Source organism: Hirundo rustica, chromosome 12 (assembly GCF_015227805.2).
Source record: "Hirundo rustica isolate bHirRus1 chromosome 12, bHirRus1.pri.v3, whole genome shotgun sequence".
Classification (NCBI taxonomy): domain Eukaryota; kingdom Metazoa; phylum Chordata; class Aves; order Passeriformes; family Hirundinidae; genus Hirundo; species Hirundo rustica.
The window spans coordinates 9,586,101-9,609,836 of NC_053461.1; the positions used below are offsets into that span (position 1 = coordinate 9,586,101).

General features: G+C 42.9%; 1 protein-coding gene across 4 annotated transcripts in view; it reads left to right on the plus strand.

Annotated features, from left to right (window-relative positions):
• The first annotated feature begins 939 nt into the window (after nucleotides 1-939).
• Nucleotides 940-23,736, plus strand: part of MGLL (monoglyceride lipase) — a 62,041-nt gene continuing 39,244 nt past the window's right edge. Inside the window, exons 1-3 of one of the 4 annotated variants that reach the window (XM_040076709.2) lie at nucleotides 940-1,167; nucleotides 2,252-2,390; nucleotides 22,020-22,126. In XM_040076709.2, coding sequence (XP_039932643.1) covers nucleotides 957-1,167; nucleotides 2,252-2,390; nucleotides 22,020-22,126 — 457 coding nt within the window. In that variant the 5' untranslated portion in view covers nucleotides 940-956. Of the gene's footprint in view, nucleotides 1,168-1,199; nucleotides 1,753-2,251; nucleotides 2,391-22,019; nucleotides 22,127-23,736 lie in introns of those variants that run through there. The other 3 variants (XM_040076705.2, XM_040076707.2, XM_040076706.2) reach the window with 3 other exon arrangements.

The window sequence follows — 23,736 nt, forward strand, 5'->3', positions numbered from 1 at the left end:
TGAAATGTAAAAGTATGAAATGTAAAAAAAATGTGCTCAATATATGCGAAGCACTAAGCAGTATTAAATGACAAAATTCTGTACTGGGATACCTTGAAGCTGGGGAGCTATTTTGGCTTCAGGGAACCTTGATGTGACAATTTTTATAAGCAAGTATCATATACCACCAAATAGATCTCACATTACAGAGTAGCAGCACATGTATTGCATGTAATCTATAGTAATATAATGATTTTTGTGAGTATAAATCATATGATGTGTTTATAAATGGCCTTTAACCTGAATGAGGGTGCAAAGTTTGGGCATTCCTTTGAGATAGCATCTGAGCGATCTCCCCGGTATGGCTTTCAAAGCCCGAAGAGATGCAAATAGCGAAGTTTGGTGTTGGGATCCCAAGGAGCGGTTCGGACCGGGATGCCCAGGAGGCAGCACGGCTCCAGGGCTCTCGGACATCCTGCGCGAGCAGCCGCCCCCGCCCCCGGTGTGTCTCCGCCGTCCCCCAGCTCACGGCAGCTGAGCGGCCGCTCCTGTGGCCAGATCCGGTGCCAGGGATTGCGGGAGCGCTGCGGCCGCTCCCCCCGCCGCGGGGGCCGAATGAGCCCGGCGGGGCGGCGGCAGAGCCGGTGCAGAGCCCCCGCGAGCGGGCACCGGGGAAAGGGGCGGCCGTGCCTCCGCCCTCCCCGCAGCCAGGCGGCCCGGGGGCACCGCTGGGCTCCCCCGCCGCCTGCCCGGCCCGGCCCGGTCCAGTCCAGCCGAGGGTGCGGCACCGCTGCTCGCCCCTCCATCCATCCTTTCATGCATCCGTCCTTTCATCCATCCATGCATGCATCCTCCATCCATCCAACCGCCCAGCCGCCGCCCTTCCGCTGCTGTCTCTCTCGTCTCCGTGCGCACCGTGCGGTGGAGCCACCGCGCTTCGGCTCCGCGGGGCCGCCGCGCCCGGCCGCGGCAGGAGGATGCGTGTGCGGGGCTGGCGACCTGGCATCGCGTCGGTGCTTGGATCCTCCCTCCTCCTTCTCCTCCTCCTCCCCTCCCCTCCTGCTCCCCGCCTGGCAGCGAGGGGCTGGGGAAGTTGCGTTTACACGAGAGATGGCTTCGCAGCGGGGATCGCTTTGAGAAAAGGTCTCCCCCTTCCTCGCTTCCTCCCGTCGCCGCGGCCTCCGAACTGTAAGTGGCAGGAAGGAAGTAAAGTTGCAAACAACCTGCCGCGGCAGGAACTTTGTGAGTCGCTCCAGCTGCATGTGTTCAAGGTGCCTTTGATGTACGTGCAGCAGCTTCTGGAAAGTGGACTGCAGCTTTCCCACCCGCCAGCCCTCCCTCTCCCCAACCCTTCCCAGCTTCCCCTCCCACCACCGCCACTTCAGCCCGCACACGCAATTTGTTTGAGAAGGAAAAAAAAAAAAAAAAAGTGATGAACGAGAAGTGGTGAATTACCCAAGCGACTTTCCTCAAAGAGCGAGCGAGCCGGGGAGAGGAGCCGGGGCGAGCCGCGCGCAGCCCCGGGAGGGACCCGCCGGGCGCCCGCCGGGAACCGCGGGGTTGCCGGGCTGTGAACGCGGCTCCGCAGCGAGATGCAAAAAGCCTCATATGCTTGCGTTTGACTTGCGATGCCGGCTCCTCACTAGAATGCAAACCCTCGCACAGGATGAAAGCAGGTTTGTGGCAAATTCTCCTGGAAATGTTTCGCTCCCCACCGCCGCCACCTCCTTGTCTGAGATGTCAGAGAAGATCTTAATGATGACACGGTGGCAGGTACCTCTGCTATGTACCCTCCACTGTTCTTTGGAGACGTTCTGCCAGAGATAAATGTTTTATGCAGCTGTCTTTTCATAGCTGCAGCGATTGCTGCCTAATTTGTTCTTGACTGCAGTTAAAATGTTCTCTTTAGGATCCGTTTCACAAAATGATGCAAAATAAACTCAGATGGGAGAAGTGTGGAATAAAAGCTGTAAATGAAGTACTGATGGTGGATTGATCTTGCCTTCTTCTTGCTCCCCCCACCTTACCCATCACAATGCTCTGCCTCTAAAAGTGAGCCTTTTCTGGGGAAAAAAAAGTAAAAATTGCTACATTTCTATTTTAAAGTAGTTATTTGGGGGTCTCTGGCTAGGGTTTTGGAAGCAGCCTCCCATCAGTGGTGCTTGCCTTACTCATTGACTTTCTTGAGTGTCTGTGGCTGCTAAGCCCATCAGCCTTTAACTTGTCTTCACCTGTTTTTAAAGTATGTCTTATTTCTTCTAACACCTTGCAGGTCATTCTTCCAGAATGCCAGAGGAAAGTTCACCAAAGCGGAGTCCTCAAAACATCCCATACAAGGATCTGCCCCATATCATCAACGCTGATGGGCAGTATCTCTTCTGCAGGTATTGGAAGCCAGCAGCATCTCCCAGGTGAGCACTTTCAAGCACATGTCCTTTCTACTATCACTAAATACGACTCTCTTAATATAATTATTATTTATAGCTTGACTGGCATTACAGGGCCATGTACATGGAGCTTTATAGAGAGGCTTTATAGAGCTCCTCAGAGAGCTTTCTCTCAACTGAGAAAGTCCCTACTGTAAAGACGGCATTCTTCAAACCTTTACTTGCTCGAGTCAGCCTTATAGATATAAAATGTGGAGTTACTGTCATTCCATGCACAGCTGACTTGGTTGGCAGTTCAATATTCTACCAAGTGGTTCTGGCAGGTGGCTGCTGCCTATCAGCAGTAAACAACTATTCCCAAACTAAAAGTACAGGCAGTCAGCAAGGACAGGGATATAGGCTTTGGGATGTTCAATCTTTGTGATTTTCTCAGTGTCAACAAATTTTAAACATCTGAATTCAGTTTCAATAGTTATAGCAGGGCAACAGGCAGAATGTTTGACTGCATTGCTTTTTGACTGCTTTTAAATTATTTATACTTAGTAAATGATTCAGGGAGCTCTTGCACTGGCAATTGCAATTTCAAAACTGACCTGTGTAATAAACACAGACAAAGAATCAGAGATTTTTTTCTAATATTTTTGTCGTAATTTAAATGATCTCTTTAATAGCTTTCTGTGTTAATTATGATCCACTGTGCCTCCCATAGTTATGATCCTTTTTCTTCCAGTATGTGCTGGCTTGGCATGTATTTGTGCTGCCACTTGTTATGTAGGTATCTACTTCATAAAAATCTGGATATTGGGGTTTTTTTGTGGGTTTTTTTTGTTTTGTTTTGTTTTGTTTTGTTTTGTTTTTTTGCAAGCCAACAGGAAGAGCTGTGTTGATTTTATACAGCTAGAAAACAGTCACAGGAAAAAGTTTTTCAATCTGTTGTAGTGAGTTAAACTTTATCCTGATGTCCCAACAGGTTAGACATCATCCTCTGCCCAAACCAACGACTGCTCTGAGGGAGGGATATGGGTCCAAGTTGGCTGGCCTTGGGATTTATGCCTACAAAACTAAAGGACAATGGGAATAACATAGGGCTGGGTTAGCACTCAGGTAATATAGAGGGTAGGCAAGCAACAAAATATACTGTCCCCAGAGGAGAGGACAGTGCAGCAACCCCACCATAGCTCCATTGCACAGGTTGGGCTGTAGGACAGAGGTCTGGCTCAAGATCTCCTGGTCTACAGAGTATTTTATACTTGTTATACTTGCTGCCTTTCAGAAACAAGGATGAAAGTTTTTGGCACTGATGCATTACATAGTCTTTGCACCAACCTGAAGATTGCCTTTACGGAAATATAATGCAATGAAATCAAGGCTCTACAGTGAAACCAGGCTGTTTTGTATTATAATGGTAATTAATTATTAACTAGCCATAACATTCATCACCCAGTTGTGAAAACTGCTTTTTTATCACATTTAATTTCTTACCAAATTAGTAGTGGGTGGATGGGTCTTTGTTCCAGAAATGATATGGAGCTGAGAGTGAAAACTTGGTGTCTAAGTCCTCTGGGTAGTTAATTTTTTTTTTAGCGGTTTGTGCTCCAAGTAGTTAATTAAGAGTGAACTTGTCCTAGTTTTGTGACAAGAAAAGTGGATGGGATCAGCGTTGCACATTTACAAGGAGCTCCTGAGTGTCTGTCTGTGTGTTTATGTGCAAGGAGGGGGTGTATTGTTTATTATTAGCTCTTCATGAATTGTTATATATGAGAGAGATGGTAAGTGACTGAATAAGTCAGTGCCTGGATCCTGCAATCGAGAATGCCCTTGAAGTGCTTTGATAGGCTAACCAGAAATACATTATTTTTCCCCCTTTCACTTTACATAAGAAGCTCTGCTTTTTCTTCTTCCTATACAGAAGCTCAGCAACTTTCATCTAATTTTAAACATTCAGCAAAACTGATCTCTCTGTATATATGTATAGGGAGAAAAAGAGAGACACCTCAGGGGACTTTTACAGGACCGTTACAATTTATTTCAAATACTAAAAGCAATTCTTTCAATCTTCTAACTCAATTGTTGATTCAGGTTCAAACCTTAACACTAATGAATGATGCTATAACCGTCAAATAGTGGGGTCTTTCATTGATCCATTATGTGCCTAATCCCAGCTAGACCTGTAGAAATACCTGTTCAGTGCAGATGCCCAAAGATTATCATTGACTTGTCTTCTATTAGTATAGAACTTATTGCCCTTGATCCCTCTCCCAGGGAGGGAGAAAACCTAGGATGTCTGCCAAAGGAAATATTAAAAAGTAGCCCTAGCCTGGGTTTGAAGAGCAGACAATGGCCAGGCAGTCTCTGAAAGTGAAGCTAACTGACAGACATCACCCCTTGGAGCTGGTCCTTCTTTTTTATCTCCTTAAACAGACTCATAATGTGGATAAAAGTCTGTGGCAGATTAATGTGCTATAGCATATTTAGGGAAAAAAAAAAAAAAAGCCAATAACCAAAACCTATTTTTTTCAGGAAGATGGAAAAAATTTGTGAGGCTTTATTGCCTCATGCTCACAAATACCCAGGCTCTGGTCCTGTGTGGTGTCGATCTGACTGATCAGCCCATACTGGTGCACATATGGGAGCTTTGTTATAAGTGCCACTGAGGCCAAGGTTGTCCTGCCAGTGAAAGGCACCTATTGTGAGTTCCTCAGCAGGGTCTGCTTTGTTTCAGAGAGGGATTTAGGTGATTACTTCACAGGAAGCTGACACACAAAGGCACTCAGATGTCATAATGATTAGATGGAGTAGATGGAGTAAGGAGTAATGGGACTAAGGAAGAAGAAAATCAGTGTTTTCCACTTGCTTTTTGAGTGGAAAGTCACTTCCAACAGCAGAGCTGGGGCCTGGGTGTTGTCTTCTCTTGCTGCCTGCTGGCAGCAGTGCAGGTGCAGCTTCCCCGGCCAGCAGCCCTGCAAGCTGCCCAACTTGTTGAGCCAGTTCCATCTTAAAGTGTAATTAAGTGGTCCTGCTGAATGCAACAGGGAAGAAAAAGCAGTATGTTCTGGTGTCGTTTTCATGTTTTGTGCCAGCACAGAATTTGTGGACCATGAAAATGGGTAACTCTTTGGCACCAGGTGCTCACTGCTGAATGCAATGCTTAAGATCTGGGCAAGGCATGGCATTTTTAGGACTGTGTAATGTTGTTTGGAGAAATAAAATCATTTGAACCAAGCAGGACTGGTCACGTGCCTATAGCATGTCCCAGTAGCCAAAGAAACTCTGCTTAATGGGAAAGCAGTAATTGTGTAAATGTTAACAGCAGTTCCATGCAAGGCTTAAACCTCTGAGACCACCCAGAGCATTCTGAGACAAAATATGAAGTAACAGGAGGTGAAGAATTAAGAAATCATGTTCTATTCCCAGCTCTCAGACAAAGCTGCTAAGAATAGAGGCTGATGAGGAAGGGGAAGGAAAGTTGGGAGGAGAAGTCAAGACATTTCCTTTGAGGCCCCTAAAGGGCCTGGGGAACTTCAGAGGTGACCTTCTTCCTCTGTGGTCTGTATCCCTGTAGCCTTTTCTGGATGCTTCCTCCATTCTTGTCACTGCCTTGATAAGCACAAATAGTTTTTTTCTGGGGAGCTTTTAGCCCCTCTTCTTGACCTAAAGTAAACCCTGTGAGATTTTTTGACTCAGAGTAATTTTTTCAAAGGTGCTTGTAGCTGCAGCTGCCACTGACTTCAGACAGGGTGATACCCGAGTCTCTCCTGCTAGATCAGTCACTTTAAGCTGGGCATTGGGACACTTGAAGCTAGAGGATGCACTTGAAAATATGATTTCCAGACATCTATGAATCTGAGCTTCCTCCGTCACCAAAGAGAAACCATTACCTGGCTAGTTAGCATGAAGCTTGAGTGTCTCTCACAGGGTGGTCTCTAGGTGGGCTGAAGAGGGTTGCCAGGATCCACTGTGGTACTCTGCCTGTGGGTCACAGAGGCATTCCTGGGCCATTGTTAATGTACACTGGAATGGGTTGGCTCAACTTTAGACATAGTGACCACAGTTTAAGTAAACAGAGTTGCAATTGTCTGAGTAAACAGTGCCTTTGTAAGAGTTCTTTCAGTTCTACACCTGAGACATGTTTAAAAACACAAAATTAAACAAACAAAAAGCACCCAACTCTCTATTTACTTTTTACATTTGTTTTACTCTTTGAAGAATGTCTGCCATTCTTTCTGGCTTGTTAGTAATGAAAGACCAAGCCAATAAAGAGAAAACAGATTTCTCTGTTCCCCAAAGACTTCGCAGATATGCCTGTGGTGTAGAAATACAAATTGCTTTTATATTTGAACTGGCCCTTAAATTGTAAATATTGCTTGATGGTTTTGGCATCTCATTGCCAGCACTTCCATGCCATTTCCAGAACAGTGCAGCTCCCAGCATGAGCAAATGACAAATTTGAATTTGCCTTTCAGACCTTTCCAAAGTGACTAAATAAAAAAGCCAAAGTGAAGTCAAAGCAAAAGAAATCAAGTCACTGATCAAAATGTCTTTAATTATAGTGTATTGTGTTAGTCTCTAGAAATACTTAAAGCAGTTCAGTATCATACTTGAAGAACACTTCGTTTGTACTAAGGAGGTTAACTTGAAATTAAAGGCAAATCTGTTGGATGCAAAGTGACTTACATCAGCACAGTTTGCCATAGCATGAATTCAGATCCCTCTGCTATTCTGATCCCATCACACACACTGCAAAGGGAAATAACAATGATCATTGTAAAATCAACATTCCAGGCTTTGCTTGCTGGATTGCTATTGAGTTTCTAAAGCATCCCTTCTTTTCATCAGCTGTGTATGTGTTCCTTTAATGCCACTGTTATCTTTGCTCTATGTGACTGTCTTATCCACTGTGAATGGGGGCATCCTTTTATGATTCCTTATGTGGTTCCAGAGGATGGGCAAATTAGCAAACCAGCTTCGTGTAAGAGGAACTCTGACAGACTGGGGAGCAGCTTTGGTTCTCAGTGCAGATATTTCCAACAGGCTTCTTCAGTAGCATAATTTCTTTTCAGTCTCCACAGGAATGTCCAACACTAGCAAATCTGCTTTGTATTCCACAGAACCCAAGGAAAAAGGTGAATAGCAAACAGAATAACAGTTGTAATTAAACTGTCCCTTTTGCTCAGTGTCTTGTTAGGATCTGCTTCTGAGCACAGTTGTACAACTTTGTGGCATCAGTGTCTGGGAACAAGGTGACTTTTGGAGTTCCCTGTTGTGAGTGTCAAAGCAGTAATATTTCGTCCTGATCCTGAGAGCAGCAAAAAAAGCAAAATCAGTGTTGGCTCTGTGTGCCACCAGTTGAATTGGAAACAATGCTGTCCAGCACAGTGAATATAAGAAGAAGAGGTAGAAATAGGAGAAAAGAAGGAAAATGGTCCAGAGATAGTGTTGTAAAGATAATTTTTCTGCTCATTATTCTGCCAGAGACTGAAGAATAAGCATACCTGGCATCTGTAAAACAAACAGTTCTTTTGCTTTTAGTTGGAATACAAGTGTGATGATCAGTACTGGCTTTGTGCCATCACTCCGATGGATGCCCAATATGGTCATTTAACATTTAGAGATCTACTGGTCCCTCCAAATGTCTTTATCCTGGGCAGACCCTTCACTGACCCTTTCTTCAGCTCATCAAACTGGGAACGCTCTGAACCATTGTTGGTTTGTTGGTAGTGACACAACAGCTGAAGCAGACAACTCAGTGATCATATCAGGGTTCCAGATGCAAAAGCACTTTACTTCACTGCTATAAGAAATATGTGGGTTTAGTGAAAATAACAAAAGACCTGCACACAGTTTCTTGCGTCAGTTTCTCTACCACTCTTGGAACATCCCTTGGGAACACACAGCAGCTCTTTTAGATCACTGTGAATACATCTACAAGAACTGACTGGTACAGCTGTTCTGGCTGGAAGAGGGTATTTATGCTAAATGTCTGTAGCAGAGGAGTTGGCCTTGCAAGTTCCCTTCAGACTACTGTGACTTGATCCTTTTTTGAGCCAGGGTGAACATCTGATCTCTTTGTTCTTCTAGGGAAATTGCATTGTTCTAAGAGCTGTCCCTGCAGACATATTTGGCTGAGCTGCCTTCTCTAGGTTCAGGCATGTCATTGTCCTAATGTGTTTCCACTTGAATGGAAGCCATCAGTGTTTGAAATCTCCTATTGTCCCTTATCCAAGAGATGTGACACAACCGTGATAGCAAATGGCTGATTATTCCAGGTATCCAAGGAGATAGTATTGCATCTTGTCCATGAGATTCATAAAGATATGCTTAGGCAGGTCCCTTACCTAATCCCACCCCAGTTATATCCTTAACTACACCCAGACATCCCTGTCCTGTACTCTACAGCACAGACATTCTGACGCTGTGTCAGTATGGCTTATTATCCATAACAGGAAGGAAGGAAATTAGCAAACACCAGGTTAAGTAAAGTTTTTAGACATCATTAAAATTCTATCTACTCTAGGGTTTCCTCTTGCAGAGCAATACAATTTCATTTACGTTAACTGAAAGAAAAATACTGGTACAGCAATCCCAAATACCAACCTTGGGCTAGTCCCAGCCATAAACATCTTCTAAAGCAACCAGACTCAGTGGAGTCACTGGGTGGTAGTGGCAGGAAGGCATCCCCAGCATGACCAGATGCAATGCCCAGACAGTGGTTCCAAGGTGGGACCTTGGAGGCCAGAAGGGAACAGCTGGTGGAAGCTGTCCTGGGGGCCACAGAACTGCAGTCAGATTTACCCATCTCCAAGCATGTTCCTATGGGATATCCCCATCAGCAGGAGAGGAAATAGATCTTGGTCTTGGTCTTTCTCTGCTTGGGAATGAACATGTTTGTTCCTCCTAGGCAAATGAAGTATGTTTGTGTCTGAAGGGATTCACTCTTTTTGTCACAGTTTTCAATGTCCCAGGACCTCGAGTAACACCAAACTTCACGAGTACCTCCACTGGCATGAAAGAGTCCCACCTTCTGTGTCAAACACTGTCTCTCCAGCCAGGAACTATCTTTGTTTCTGTTTGGCAGGCACTCACTTGATGATGGAAGCCTCTGAATCCTCCCATACTGAGTGATAGCACAGGCAAATTATTAGACCTAGAGAATGTAGTGTCAGAAAACAGAAAAAAGAAGTCAATAAAGAACAGAGAACAGGCAAACATGGTCAAGACTGTCATTAGACACAATGACCAGTGATTTATAGAATCGGACTTAAAACTTCTCCGTACTTTCGTTTCTTTGGGTACAGTTGTGTGTAGTCATCCAGTCAAGTGACACAAATTGGGGCTGGAGTCTCTAGATGAAAGTTGTTAGAGAAAGTAAGTTATTCCTTGAGCAGCTGGTGGTTGAAGAAGACTTGATGTTTGAAGAGAGGTTTTAAATAAAATCTACTCAGCGATGAATTAGTTGTTCTCACTGTCCTGCTACAGGTAAGTTGTCTCAGCAGCAATTGTTGAAAAGAAACAACAGGGAATAAAGGAGGACAAAATATTGACAGCTGGGCTAAAGCTAAACATTCAGCAGTAACAGGGTAGTAATTGTTTGCTCTGGTGTTGTGTATAAATAGGTAAGGAGAAAATATATAAACCACTATAGATTTGGTATTCAAGAAAGATTGCTGATCTTTCTCAGACATCTGTCTGACCTGTGATAAATACCTTGCTCTGTATGTTTTCTTTCTTCCTTGCTCAAGCTTGAAAGTTGCAGAGTGAGGGAACAGGACCTAAATCATTTGTCTTTCTTTAGAACAGAATTTGGTTTAATTTGCTAAAGATGCCAGCAAGTTAATTGGTTCATCAACAGACAAGATGAGCATGTTTTTATAATTTTTCAACATACTTTTAACTTCTGTTTTCAAAATTATATCAATGGGCTTTCAGATTCAACTGTTCATTCCAGAAATCCGCAATGGTTTAATTTGCTGGGTGAAAGGCATGAAGAGTGACAAGGAAGCAGTAAAGTAATTAAATTTCTGTAAGATAACATCTAGCTGACTTAATGGTTAAGCTTTTTTCTTGATTTTCTCAAATTTATGTGAAAACTAGTCTACAATATTTGGAGCATTAAAATCTGTATTCTGAGCAGCGTTCATAATCTCATGTTATTAAAAAGACATTTAAGTAATCAGCATTCAGTCATCCTCTGTCCCTCTCCAGTCAAGGGGCATGGAGCATCTCAACCCAGGTTGTCCTGAAAATGCACAGAGCATCTCTCTGACATTATTAGATGCCCACAAATTCATTAGGACTGAAAGATTTTTTAAAATTTCCTTTTTTCTTTCCAGGTTCACTGTGGTCCCATGCATGTAGCACAGGGAACCCATGGTGATACCTTAACTCTGCTGTTAAGCTCCTGCTGGCTGCTTTAGAGTTAGGTTTTTACTCACGCTGTGTGTTCATCCTTGCATCTGACATGCTGTGTTGCCACGGGAAAGGTTTTTTACCTCTGTGCTTCAGTTTATGTGGCAGTGGGAAGAAGGGTTGATCCTTGCTTGGGATGGGGTAATGGATCAGAGAATTTCTTAAGGTCCACTAATTGCTGCCTTGTGTGACCTCTTCAAACAGCCTGGTTGCACCATTTGTAAAGCATTTTGGGTTTTCTGTATGAGGGGTGTTGTACAAAAGCCAGCTGCTATTATTTATCCTCTTTATTTACTGGTCGCATTTCTCAGAGCTGGGGAATGGGAAAAAAACCAGTCAATCAGCAGATTCACTTTGGTTGCATTTCATTTCACTTTTAGTGTTTGGGGAATGATGATTTGTTAAACACTATTCCTTCCTCTGAAGCCTGTAATTTTGCCTGTAATAGTGGAAATATTGCCTCATTCTTACACACAGGTGTATGTTTCTCTTTTGAAGCATTATTTAATGGTTCTGCCCATTAGAGGTTTGCTTCCTGCTGGGCACATTCTCCTCCACACCAGCTCTCACTCTTTCTTTGCCAGGAATCAAAGGAATCAAAGCTGGCCTGGCTGGTGGGGTTAATAACAGTGGTATTGAAAGTATTTGCTCTGGATATTGTTGAGGCTTTTTAAAAATGGTCAGAAATATGTGGTACAGTCTCTGGTGAAGTGTTCCACATGAAACAGCATTTCCGCAGCAGAATAACAGCTTGTGGTTTAAATAAATGTTGTTATTTCTGCTCAGCTGTAGGTGTACATGTATGTTTTGGTTCAGTGACTGCCAGATACTGTAAATGAGTATTGATTTCCTTTTCTATTTTAAGCTTTTCTTCAGAAAAGACATCCCACATGCCTTTGGCTTTCTTTGCGTGTACCTAAAATGATTGCAGCCAAGGACTTATCTAACTAAATACTCTGGTTTTTTTATTGTTACCACCCTTTTTTTATTCTAGTAGTTGCCCCTCAAGTTGGACAGGTCCCCATTCACGTTTTGGAGCTTAAGGCTGTTACATCTGTCCCTTTTTGGGAGCAAATCGACAAGACAGGGATTAAAACTCATGGCAGGTAGGCTCCTTATTTCTGTTAACATGGCAGCCCTCACTGGGAGAGGTGAAGCTGCCTTGGCGTTAGAAATGGAATAACATTTTAGGAACCAAGCCTGCAGTAGCTAAAGCGTTTGGACCAGCCATCCAGATTAGCTCAGTGCAGCCAAGAAGTAACACATATCAATTTGGCAGCTATAGGCTGAAGCTCTTTAGTCATCAGTAGGTAAACAATTGCACCTCACCTGTGACTAAAATTCACTTTGGTTCAAAACATGAATAAACATTTCAGCCTTTAAAGCTCCTGTTGTAGTAATCATTGTCTTAGTAGCATTCCATGTCTCATGGTTAACTGCTTACATTCAATTCCCTCCTACCTCAGGTCTACAGCAAACATGGAATAGTAAATTAATTGGAACATGCTGAAAAGCTTGGCAAACACTTTGCCTGTGACATTCCTAATTTCCCAGAGGAGCAGCTGCTGATATTGATTTTGACAGAGCCTGTAAAGCCTCTTGCTGCAAAGATTCCTCTCATAGCTGGGCAATGCTGAAGTGCAGCACTGGGATGTGCCAAGATTTCATTGGAAATTAATGTGTTTAATCTCAAAATATGTTAAAATATACATAGACAATTTATGATTAAGAAACAAATCCTTGAGTTTCTTTCTCTGTGTTTATGGGATAATTCCACCCTAGACTTTGGAAAATCATGATGAGAAACTTGGCAGTTTAGAGACCCATGCTACCTCTGACATCTGATAATGAGTTTGTAAATTAGTTAAGAATAACAAATTAAGATCTTTGCCAGCACAGATTGCTGACAAAATTGGACCAGAAAGGTAAAAGTGAGGATTGACCATTGACTCAGTGCAGGAAGTAATCAAGAGTTCCACATTAGGAGTGGAATAGCCTGGCCACAAACAATATTTTTGGGTCTAAGTATCTCAGGGAATTGAAGTCTTTCTTTAAACCATTGCCATACAACTGGGAATTGCACAGTCAATGCTTTAGTAAAAAGTTATAATAACATAGCATCCTGACTGTACAGAACAGGTAATATGTCATCTCCTTTCTTGCTCCTTCTTTATTCACAGCTCTCTTCCTGGAAGGTGTCCCTGACCATGACAGGGGTTTGGAACTAGATGATCTTTAAGGTCCCTTTCAACCCAAACTATTCTATGATTCCAAGCTAATGGAGATTTGCCCTCATAAGCCCCAAATGCCTGATCAAAGTACTTCAGTCATGCAGGAATAGCTCAGAAACGTTCTTGTTTCTCAGACCCTCTTGTGCAGGTGTGTGCTTTTCAGCCTCTTCCCTGCACTGGTGCTGGGGTGCTGAGCTGAATTCTTCTGTAACAACTTTTTCAGTATTGCTGGTCATGAGTTATCTGTACCATCCACTCCCTGAAATAGCAGCTCGGGACTGGAGGTGATCAGAGTCATGGCTTGAGTCGGAGCCATGGAAAAGCCCATTTTTAAGAACCATTGATGGGGAGGGGGGGAGGGGAGTGTTTGACTATGAAGAACTTCTGGTGCACCTGGGTTCAGACTAGGAGTGTTGTCCTGCATGAAAAAAAACCTTGCGAAAGAATTAAGGTCAGAAGAAGTCTGCAGACTTGTCTTAGAGGACTTCAGCAAATGCCACTTAACATTTAGATGTGGTGTTCTCTGGAGCACTTAATTATTCGTCTCAAACCACAAGCCCTTTGTAACAAATATTTGAAAATAACTGAGCAAGCAGCATGTTCCTAAGGACTTAAACATGTACTTGTGTGGATCTAACCAGGGGCATGGCTTTACAAAAAAAAATAATTTTCATAATTTAGAAGCTACAGAGGCATATCTAAAACTCCTTACCTCAATACACGAATACTGCTGTCTATTTCCATCTTCTGTGCTATGCCAAAAAGTGAGATTAAATTGTCAAAATGTGGCTGGGATGCCATGTAATGAGCATTCTTGTATGGTTTGAGTTCATCCCTTAATTAAACACACGTTGTTCCTTTCTAGGAAGCTGTCCTTGAAGGGTTGAGTTGGATTTGTCAGGCTATGAACTTACAGTAGCAGTAATGACTTGTCACTGGAACAGGTTCCAATGTTCTGAATATGCCAAGACTTCAAAGGAGTTCAGTAAAAAGGAGCTAGTTTTGCACAGCTACTTTGAAATAGAGACATACTTTTATACAAAAACCCCCTATTTTTTGTTCAGAGAGCAGATGTAGTCCTGAACTAGTGAGCAGTGCTGAATTTAAGTGATAGTGATGGTGCAGAAGAAGCTTCTTGCCCTTCAGCTCTAGCCTTCTCATGCTTGGAAAGGACAGTCCAACTCATTACACATGCCTTTCTATTTCTAAGGCTTTGGCTCACTAGGCAGTATCTGCATTTCAATTTCAAGAAGAAACTGCTACACGACTGGCTAAACAGTCATTTTTGTCCCATTGGAAATCATTAAACATTCAGTGCAAGTGAAGAGGAGGGAGAGTCTGTGAAAACTGTTCTTGCTCTTACTCCCTGTCTGTTGGTGCTCCATTGAGAGTGGTGGACCTGCAGCCATCACTCATCTTCAGTGGCTTTTCTTCCAAGTAAAAATGAATTTTTAATAAAACTAACCAGAAATATTTTATTTTTCCTGATTTCCAAGGGGATTTGTGTCAGAAACTCTCTCATTTTTTGGCATATTCTCCCTCCACACTCTAAAGCTAATCTAAAAATTTGGGGATGATTTCAGATTGACTTGAATTTTGCAGCTGATGTCTTCTATTTAAGCAACATTTTTAGACAAACACTGACTACTTTGTGCATCTATCCATATAGCTCCCCTTGGGAGATATGACCTCCGTTTCATCTCCATTGTAACCCTTGTACTGAGCAAAGGCTGAAGCAGAGCAAAGCACAGGACTGGGATGTCCAATTTCAGCATTCCTCCCAGTCAGGTCCTGAGGCAGTCCTGTCCCTCCACATCATTCCTTCCTTATGTCCCATGTGTGTGGCAATGCCTATGCCTTGTCTTGTTGGAAACAGAAGTCATAATCCTTCTTTCAAGGCTTCTTGTTCTCTGTAGAAGGGCAGCAGCCACTGGAAAGCTCAGACCCAACCCTGGGTTGCCCAAGTCTCCAGGGGTCTTCTCTGTCTTGCAGGTTCAGAGCAGCAGGTCTGGCAGTCTGTTCTGCCAAGGCAGATCCCATCTCTGATATCAAAGTGGAGGAGCGTCTCCCCAGGGCAGTCCTTGTAACCCTAGAATCCCTCCTCCTCAGTTTTATCCAAGAAAGGGTTGGGAAGATCTGACCCCATGAATTTTAAGCTACACACGAGGCATTTCACTTCTGATCTCAGCTTCATGGCCCCTAAAATATTACTTTAAAGCCTTCTTGAAACTAAATACAGCTGATCTTAAATGTTAACTTTGCAGAGATTTACCCAGAGCTATGCAGTTGCAAGGACCCAGTAATTCTTTCTCTCCCACCCCAACCTGAAATTTCCTCTCTCTTCTCCCTGTATTAGACTGCTCATGAGTTATTCTCAGTAAGGGCTTTCTTTTTGAAAAACTACAATAAATCAGCTTAAACTATTTTTTCCACATTGTTTTGTGCTGGCTCTAGCTGGATCCTGTTGAACCTTTTGTTATGAAATATATTTGTACTAACTGTCTCTGCTCCACTGATTTATGATACCTGCACTTTCTGAGGCGGTTGGAAAACTTAGCCGTGTTCCTTCTGAACATCATGGCAGTTCTGAAATATCCTCCGAATTCTGTTCTTGTGAGGAGCTGTGATTTTGAGATGTATGATGAGACCAGGCTTGCAGACATGTTGCAAGAGGGTTGCTTACAGGAGCAGGCACAGATTTTAAGACTGAGCCCTAAATCTCTGTGGTGTAAGACAGCAAGATGGGGCTTAAATTAACAGCAGCCCCTTCAGTGGGGCTTGCATGGGAATTTCCAAGCCTGAGGAAATGAGGAAAGAAAGCAGGTAGCAGAGCTTGATGAAGAGGCTGATTTTTTAATTGCCAATTTAAGATCTGGTTCCACTAGTCTAGATCAAACCACATCAAACACAAATGTACAGGACCCTCCACCCCCACAAGCTCTGTATAGTCAAGCAGAAATTGTGTCAAGTTCTGTATAGTCAAGAAAAACTGTGAGCATAGTGCAGGTTCCTTTGACGTGTTCTTTCATGCATAAAGGTTTTTCAAAGTTGCACCCCAGAGATAAACTCCTCCAGATTCAGAGCTCTGTGAGGTATCCATGCTAATGCTGTATGGTCTGTGATTTTGAGAAGGTTGATTGACACTCAGCTCCAGGCTATTGGCATTCTGATTTGCTTTTTCCCTGATTTGGGAAAAATAGTGATAGAGCTGTTAGAAAGAGGTGGCTCCCCAGAGCCTGGGCCGACATAGCAAAGCTGTGGGGCAGTAAGGCAGAGGCTAAGAACGCAAAAACCTGAGCAAGAGAGAAAGAAAAGCTCATGCCTTCTTGCAACATGTATTGGAACTAGGAGAAAAGTCACTCCCTCTTGCACCTTCAGGGGGGCATAACTCAGATGTTGCCTAAGGCAGAAGGATGGCATGAAGGGACACACCTGACTCCATAAATATTCCTGTCTAACTGGAGTCACTAGGCTGAACTCATGGCTAGCTGTGTAGGTCACAAACATACATAACAAGTGAAATTGCTATAGCTTTTTGTAACCCCTACACGCATGTGGCCCAAGTATTTTCAGGGTTGTCTTGGGTCACAAATCACCTCCAGAAAAAAAGTATGCAAAAACTGACTCAAAAAGCAGATATGGAGACAACTCCCCTCCAAACTGTGGGTCTTACACCCAAAGCAAGAGGCTGAAGAACCCTCCAGAGGAAAGGAAAAGATCACCAATAGTGTACAAAATAATAATTTTTCATTATGTCTTCTTGTAAGTTATTAGCTGGATTTTTTTTTTTTTTTTGTAATCTTTAAGCAAATACTAATGGTAGAAAATTAGATTGACACTTAAACCTCAACAAATCTTATTATTTGATAGATAGCTAATCCTCATAGTGAGGCTCATTCACCCAGCTAACACAAGAATGAACACCTTTCAGTGACTTTCCATTATAATATACTTTGGAAGCAAAATATACACATAACATTTTAAACACACTAAAAGATCTGTGAGCAGCTCTCCGGCTGCTTGTCCAAAAATGTCACCAGTAAATAAAAGTTAATTGTTCAGCTACAAAGGAACTGATAAATCAGCTCAAACAACACAACAAAACGTAGTACTTAAGCCAGTCATTTTTCTGGCAGCTTAGCTGGCTCAGAGCTTTCCTGTCAGTTAATTTTTAAAAATTGCTCTAGGAATTTAGTGTCTGGAATTCAAAACTATGCAAGTCAGATGTTCTTTGTTAAAGCTGATCTGGTTCTGGTAACAACACCCATAAGACCAAATGAAAAGCACAGTTGCCTAACATAGAATAACATGGTATTAGTTTGAGTTGTGAGGGCTTGATTCAGGAAATCACTTCTGTGTGTGATTAAATCAGTCCTTATTCTGGACAGCATTTATAAATATTTTTTTTTTAACTTTCATCCTCTACTTTGAGAGTCCAGGCAACTTTCATGTGTTGAAGAAAGTTTCCTGAGGTTAAGGCAAGTGCTTAAATATCATTCTGAAGAGGGATGCTTTTGAATAGGGTGGAAAAGATTGCATTTTTCATATATGCAGTCATAGGAAGCTTGTCTTCCATTCTTTGGTTCAGTCCTAATGTTTTGGGGTTTTTTCTGGGAATAAAAGAGCATGCACGTGGTCCCAGAGGGGTGGCTCTGTCCCCAGAGGACACAAGATGTTAAAGCCACCCTATCCTGCTTGCAACCTTCTTTGTCTAGTTCAGTTTCAACGCGAATTTTGGGGAAAGCAAAGCAAGAACATGGATCTTATGCTCAGCAGGAGTGTTGGACACAGCTAAATTTGGATCAGCTGGTGACCGCTGCAGGAGGCAGGACAGAAAAACAACGTGTTCCGGTGAATTTGCACATAGTGACTGTGTTGCAGCCTGGCCTCCAAACCGCCCACCCTCCCTAATAAAGGATAGGGTGTTTGCAGGTGCTTTGTATTAACGGCGGGTGTGGCACTGCTGTGTTCTACAAAGCTTAACAGACTGCAGCTGCAATCCAGGAGGGACTGATACTTGTCAGGGCTCACCAGCCCAGTGGAGATGTAGGAGCCGGGATAGGTCGTGGGTGCCTATCACCTCCTCAGAGAAGAGAACTAAATACAGCCAGTAGTTGATTTGAACAGTAAAGACAAACATTATTCTGCCTTCTTGTTGTGATAAGCAACTGCATCTGTTTGCCAGACTGTGCAGTACCAGGAGGCAGAAACCTGCAGTGGAGAGGGGGCAGGAGGAGGTGATAAAGGCTGTGGGAAGGGCAGCAATCTGCAGAAACCATCTGTTGCTTTTGCAAACAGCAGTCAATACCGCGGCTTCCTTCAATAGCCCGTAATTGTTGCAGAGTTAGGTGAGACAGAGTGTGGGCTCTTACTCACGCCCAGTTCACACCTAGGCTTTGTGTGCAGACACACGCGAGTCCTGCTGCTGTGTGAGGATCTGGTGCCAAAGCTATGCTATCCCGAGATGTTCAGCAGTCACAGCTCCACCAGCCAAAACCAGCTGGAACATCCGAAGTTATATGACCTTTCCCTGCCTCTGGTCAGAGACATTAGAATTAGCAGGGATTCAGGCACAGATCACTTTTCAGAGAGCTTTGCAGGCTGTGCACAACGTTTCCTACCTGATACATGCCAGCTTCCAAGGATGTCAGCAGCACAGCTGCAAAAGCGGGAGCTGGAGAAATTTCTCCCCATTACCAGTTTGATATATGGCCAAGACACAAACCTTTTTTGAACAAAGTTCTCATTGAGACTGCACAGAAAGGTGCTGCAGTCCTGCAAAATATCAAACACTGCAGGATCTATATTAATTTTAAATCACTGTGTTGAAAGCAATCTCTGATATTCTGTTATTCCAGCCATTGTGGTGTTAAGAAAATCCACGAACACCAGAGGTTTATGTCCAAAAAGGAGACAGAGGAGTCCTTTTACTTTATTCAAATAAAGGGAGAGGCCATGGGGCATTTCCCCTGGAGTCTCTCAGTTTTTCAGATGATGCAGCCTCCTTTTTATCCTAATTTCCCGGCCGCATTTCCCTCTGTCTTTCCCCATTGGCTGAGGTACTTGAGAGGTACAGACTTCCCGAAATGCCTAAGACCTCAGATTCCCCTTTTAATGTATAATCCCCCTAATTTTTTATTATTATGGGATTTATGGGTTTTCCCCATTGTTACTTTCATTTTTCGATATCCAGTTTCATTTGTTGTAAAGGCAAATACCTTTTTTTCCCATTCATCAATCAGTAGAATCCTTCCCATTGTTTCTCTTATCTCTCAGTGCTAGTTTTATCCACCAGCAGACCCAGGACTTGTTTGTAAAGACAAATCTTGTCATTCCTCTCAGTGGTAAGGAGGGAGAAGACTGTGACTTAAGAGCAGGGATATTTGCAAAAATGTTTTCCTACAGGAAAGAACTGCTGTCAGTCAATCCAATAGTTTGTTGTATTTTCCTGTCAGCTTGTGAGAGAAAATATGTTAAATCATTTATTTGTTACACTACCTTCAGGTATTATTTGCCAAATCTAAACTTATTTTGTAATGGAAAATTGGAGATTAAGTGAAAGAGCCAAATCCTTCAATCGTTGTTCAGATGATACTCATACTAATTTCAATTTTTGAAGGTTGTGTTCAATATACGGCCCTTGTTTAGACCTGAAAGCTGCAGCTAAAGAGCTGTGTAGATGTGACCTAGTTTTTAGTCAATAAAGCCACTCTCACTTTTTATTAAACAACAGGACAGGCTGATTTTGTTTCAGTGTAACAAATTGAAAATTTTATGCTTTGTTTATGATTATTGATAGGACAAAACTTTCAAAAGCATCTAAATCTTTTCAACAGCTACTGTTATTAGAGTAAGGCACAAACAGTGCCAACAGTTTTTATTCAGTATTTTGCAGACAAATAATAACCCAGGTCTGTTCCCTGTGGTGTGCCAAGGCTTAGTTCTGTGACACCTAGCAATTGTGTTCAGGTGGAAGGAAAGGTCACAGGAACACCTTGCCTCTCTGAAGCTTTGGGGTTTTATCTTTTCTTACTTGGTTTCACATAAAACGAGGGCTTGGCATCTAGAAGGATGCTGACAGGCAAAGTCATAGTACTGCATCTGTGTGAATAAAAGCAAAACAAGGGCTTTGCTGTCACAGGGATGAAGAACCAAGAATTTCCTGGAAGAGATCTCTTTGACAGCTTCCCTTTAGGTTTCATTCACTTAGTGCCATTTAGTGCATAAATTCAAATAATATTTCTCTGAGAAATGAAGGGCTATATTCAATCAGCCAAGCTGCACCTTAATCTCTGTGCCTAGTAGGCAGAAATAAATATAGGTCTGCTAAAGAGCTTAAGACATTGAGCGAGAAAGCTCTCAGGCTTAAAGGTAGCAGGAGGTGTGGGGCAGAGAGACTTAGCCTGCCTGAGTCTGTTGAATATCAGGGTGATGGGCCCACAGGAAGAAAGTTAATATTCTCCACTGAATAAGTAATGTCTCAATTTCTTCAGCATTTGGAGGTATAATAATAGATCCTGCACTCCTAAAATCAGTCTATCTGCCAGGTGCATTGATAGCTTGACAAATAAATTGATGAGGGACAATGACGAAGGACTGACTGCTCCACACAGATTCTTTTGCAACCTTTAGTGACCCTAAAGAGGATTTGTAAGGCACAGCAAGTTAAATATGGTACATGACCTAACCTCACCCTTGCTAATTGGTGTTAGACAGATACCAGAGCACCTTTGCCTTGTTTCTTTTGTGTTTGCAGAGGACTCTGTACAATTCTTCTGGTCTGGATGGATGCTCTTTTAAATTGTCCACCTGAGCAAATGCTTTGAAGCAGGTGTTAATGAAAGAGCTAGGACAAGAGTTTCTACATCCTCCAACATGTCTTTTAAGTTTAAATAGATTAAGATCTAAGCAGTTTATTGCTGTGAATACACTGTCTAAAAAGGTATTCATAACCTCAATCAAGACAAAGTTGAGAAACTTCCTAGCTAGTAACTGCTGTCATTGTTTTATGTTGTCAGTTCTTGTAATATTTCACTGCTCATGTACTGAAAATGTCAAACCTGTAGCCTTCAAATGGTTTTGTGGTTGCTGATGTTGCAATGGCAAATGATACTTTTAAACAAACAAGTTATGTTTATGTTGTAAAGCTGGATTTTAAATAGTCGCCTGTCAAATCCAGCAGAATTTCTGTAATCTCATTGCTACTTCTGCTATAGTTCTAGCCCAAGTCTATACATCTTTTATCTAGCAGAAACACTGGGGAGGTTCAAGTTCAGTCAATTACATTTGATGACATTCCTGTAAAAGTAAGGTATTATTTGTAAAACTGGAATATTGAAAGATAGGTATTTGCAAAAATAAGTGTCTATTAGACTAGTTTTTTATTATCTCTGTCTGCACAGAGGCTATGTAAGAGTCACTTTTATGATAGAAGTGATGCAACTGTTTTGGGGCAGAAACCAGAATGGTAAAATTAGCATAATTGGGTCAAAACATAAAATTCCAAACGCTAAGCTAAGTGCTGGAGACCAATTCTTTGGCTGAAATTCCACCTTTGAGTGTTCTGGAGCATCAGACAATGTTTCAAGTTATAGTTAAGGACAATGTTGGTATTTGAATCACAGAGAGATACCCGTCCCAAGAGAAACAGATGGCATCACTTACTCGGGAGGAGCCATGTAGAGCCTCAAGGTCTCATGGAGTTATCCAGCTCAGGGACTGATGCTGATTCCCATCTGCATCTTGAACATGCAGCAGACCATGGTGGCTCTGTCCTATGAGCAGGTGCCTTACCTGTAATCCATCCTACAACAACATGGTGAAGGCCAGGTCGACTGCAGGTCAGGGTGACAGCGGTTTCCCCTGTATTCAACTTCTGCAAATTCTGTACCTGCCTTGTGTTTGCTGATGTCTGAAATGCTGTTGCTGAATGGAAGGCGCTGGTTTCCCTTGCAGCTCTGAAGCCTTTGCGGGTTGATTGCCCGTTAACGATTTATACATTGATGCTCCATTTTAGGGCCCTTGTGTTTATTGCCCATGGCGCTGGGGAGCACTGCGGCCGCTATGACGACTTGGCGCAGAAGCTGACAGGACTCAACTTGTTTGTGTTTGCCCATGACCATGGTGAGTAGCCTAAAACTGTACTTGATTTACAGCAGCTCAGGCCTTCGCTAAATAAATGTCATTACAGCTAGTCAGCAGTGAGAGAAGAACCAATAAAATATTTACAACTAGACATAAACGAGAAATACCTGTTGCTTTGTCATGTTCTGCACCCTGTTTGCTTTGAGTTTTCCTCAGCCTTGCCCTTGACATTACTGCTGGTGCTATTTTGACCTCTCACGCTAAGGGACAATCTCTCTTCATCAGTCTCTTGGGTGTCCACTGTGGAAAGTGGGACTAGGAGCCATTTCTGCTGGATTCACGGTCAGTGTCTTAAGTGATCCCAGACAGGAGGCTGAAATGTCAGCATAGCTTTCATATACTGACACAATGAGACAACTGCACCCTTGGAACGTGGACAGACAGACACCTTTGAGCACATCTCCACAATCCAGCAGAGAGACTGGAGCTGGCTGTGCATGCCTCAGCTCTGAGGAGGAACCAGCCTGAAGGAGAGCAAAGCTGAGACAACACAGCAACACCCCTTTGGCCCTCAGCCAGCAGGGTGGGGCAGTGCTGGGCCATCTACATTTAACAGTCCCTCCCTCTTCTGGCTTGAAAATCTCTGCTCCATGCCCCATGCTGTGATAGAGATGTGCTGGGTGTCACCAGGTCCTCTGCAGTGCATGGACCCCCTATTTTCTCTGAAAAAGAGACTATCTAGTCCTCAAGGGAGCTTGCAAGGAAAATGAATTAAACCCATGTGATTTTTTTTGTTGTTGTTTGTTTGTTTTTTAAACAATTGATCACATGCCATGTTTGAGGCTGGCTTTGCAAAAAGAGTTGACCTGTGCAGAAATATCGTTACTCACAACCTAAGTCTCTCCGTGTGTAGGCGGAGTGTTTCTAAGTGTTGATTCTTTCATTTTGATACACTTCTGAGTTGGAGGTAAGCTAGCAGGAGTCTGCAGCAGTCCCAGCAGGAAGTGTCTTCATCCCCCTCTGTTTATCTGTATGTTTCTGGAAAGGGGGATGGAACAGGCCACATACTGCTCACCCTGCAGCTGCTGCTAGCAGACCACACCCCGTCCGTACAAAAAGTTACTGAGCTCCAGGACACGCAAGCAACTTCTTCAGTCTCCGTGAGCCTGTGATGGATTGCAGTTGCTCTCTGTGCATGCTTAACACCGTGCTTTAGCTCCTCATTCCCATAAAGCTTGATAAAGGTTTTAAGAAGTAGAGTTAAAATAGCAATAATTAAAGCAACAAATCAAGAAGAAATGACAAAACATTGTGTTTATCGCATGGATTTTATACAGAGAATGCCTCCTCTGTTCATGGAGAAGGATCTTTGAGGTGCATGTTCCTGTCAGGCATGTTTTGTGCTGTGTGACTATTTGTTCTCTTTTTCCTTAAATATGTGTTTCACTAGAGAAACATAATTTTGTTTGCTTGTTTGGGTTTTTGTTTGTTTGTTTTTAAATACACTAATATTGCTGGATTAAACAGTGCAATTTGTACAAATCTGGTTTCTCAGGTCAGTTAACAACTTTGTTCTTGTTGTCAGACCTACAGTTTTGTTTGCAAATTCTGTTTTCATGATCAGCAAAGAGTAAAGGGTGAAAAGGAAC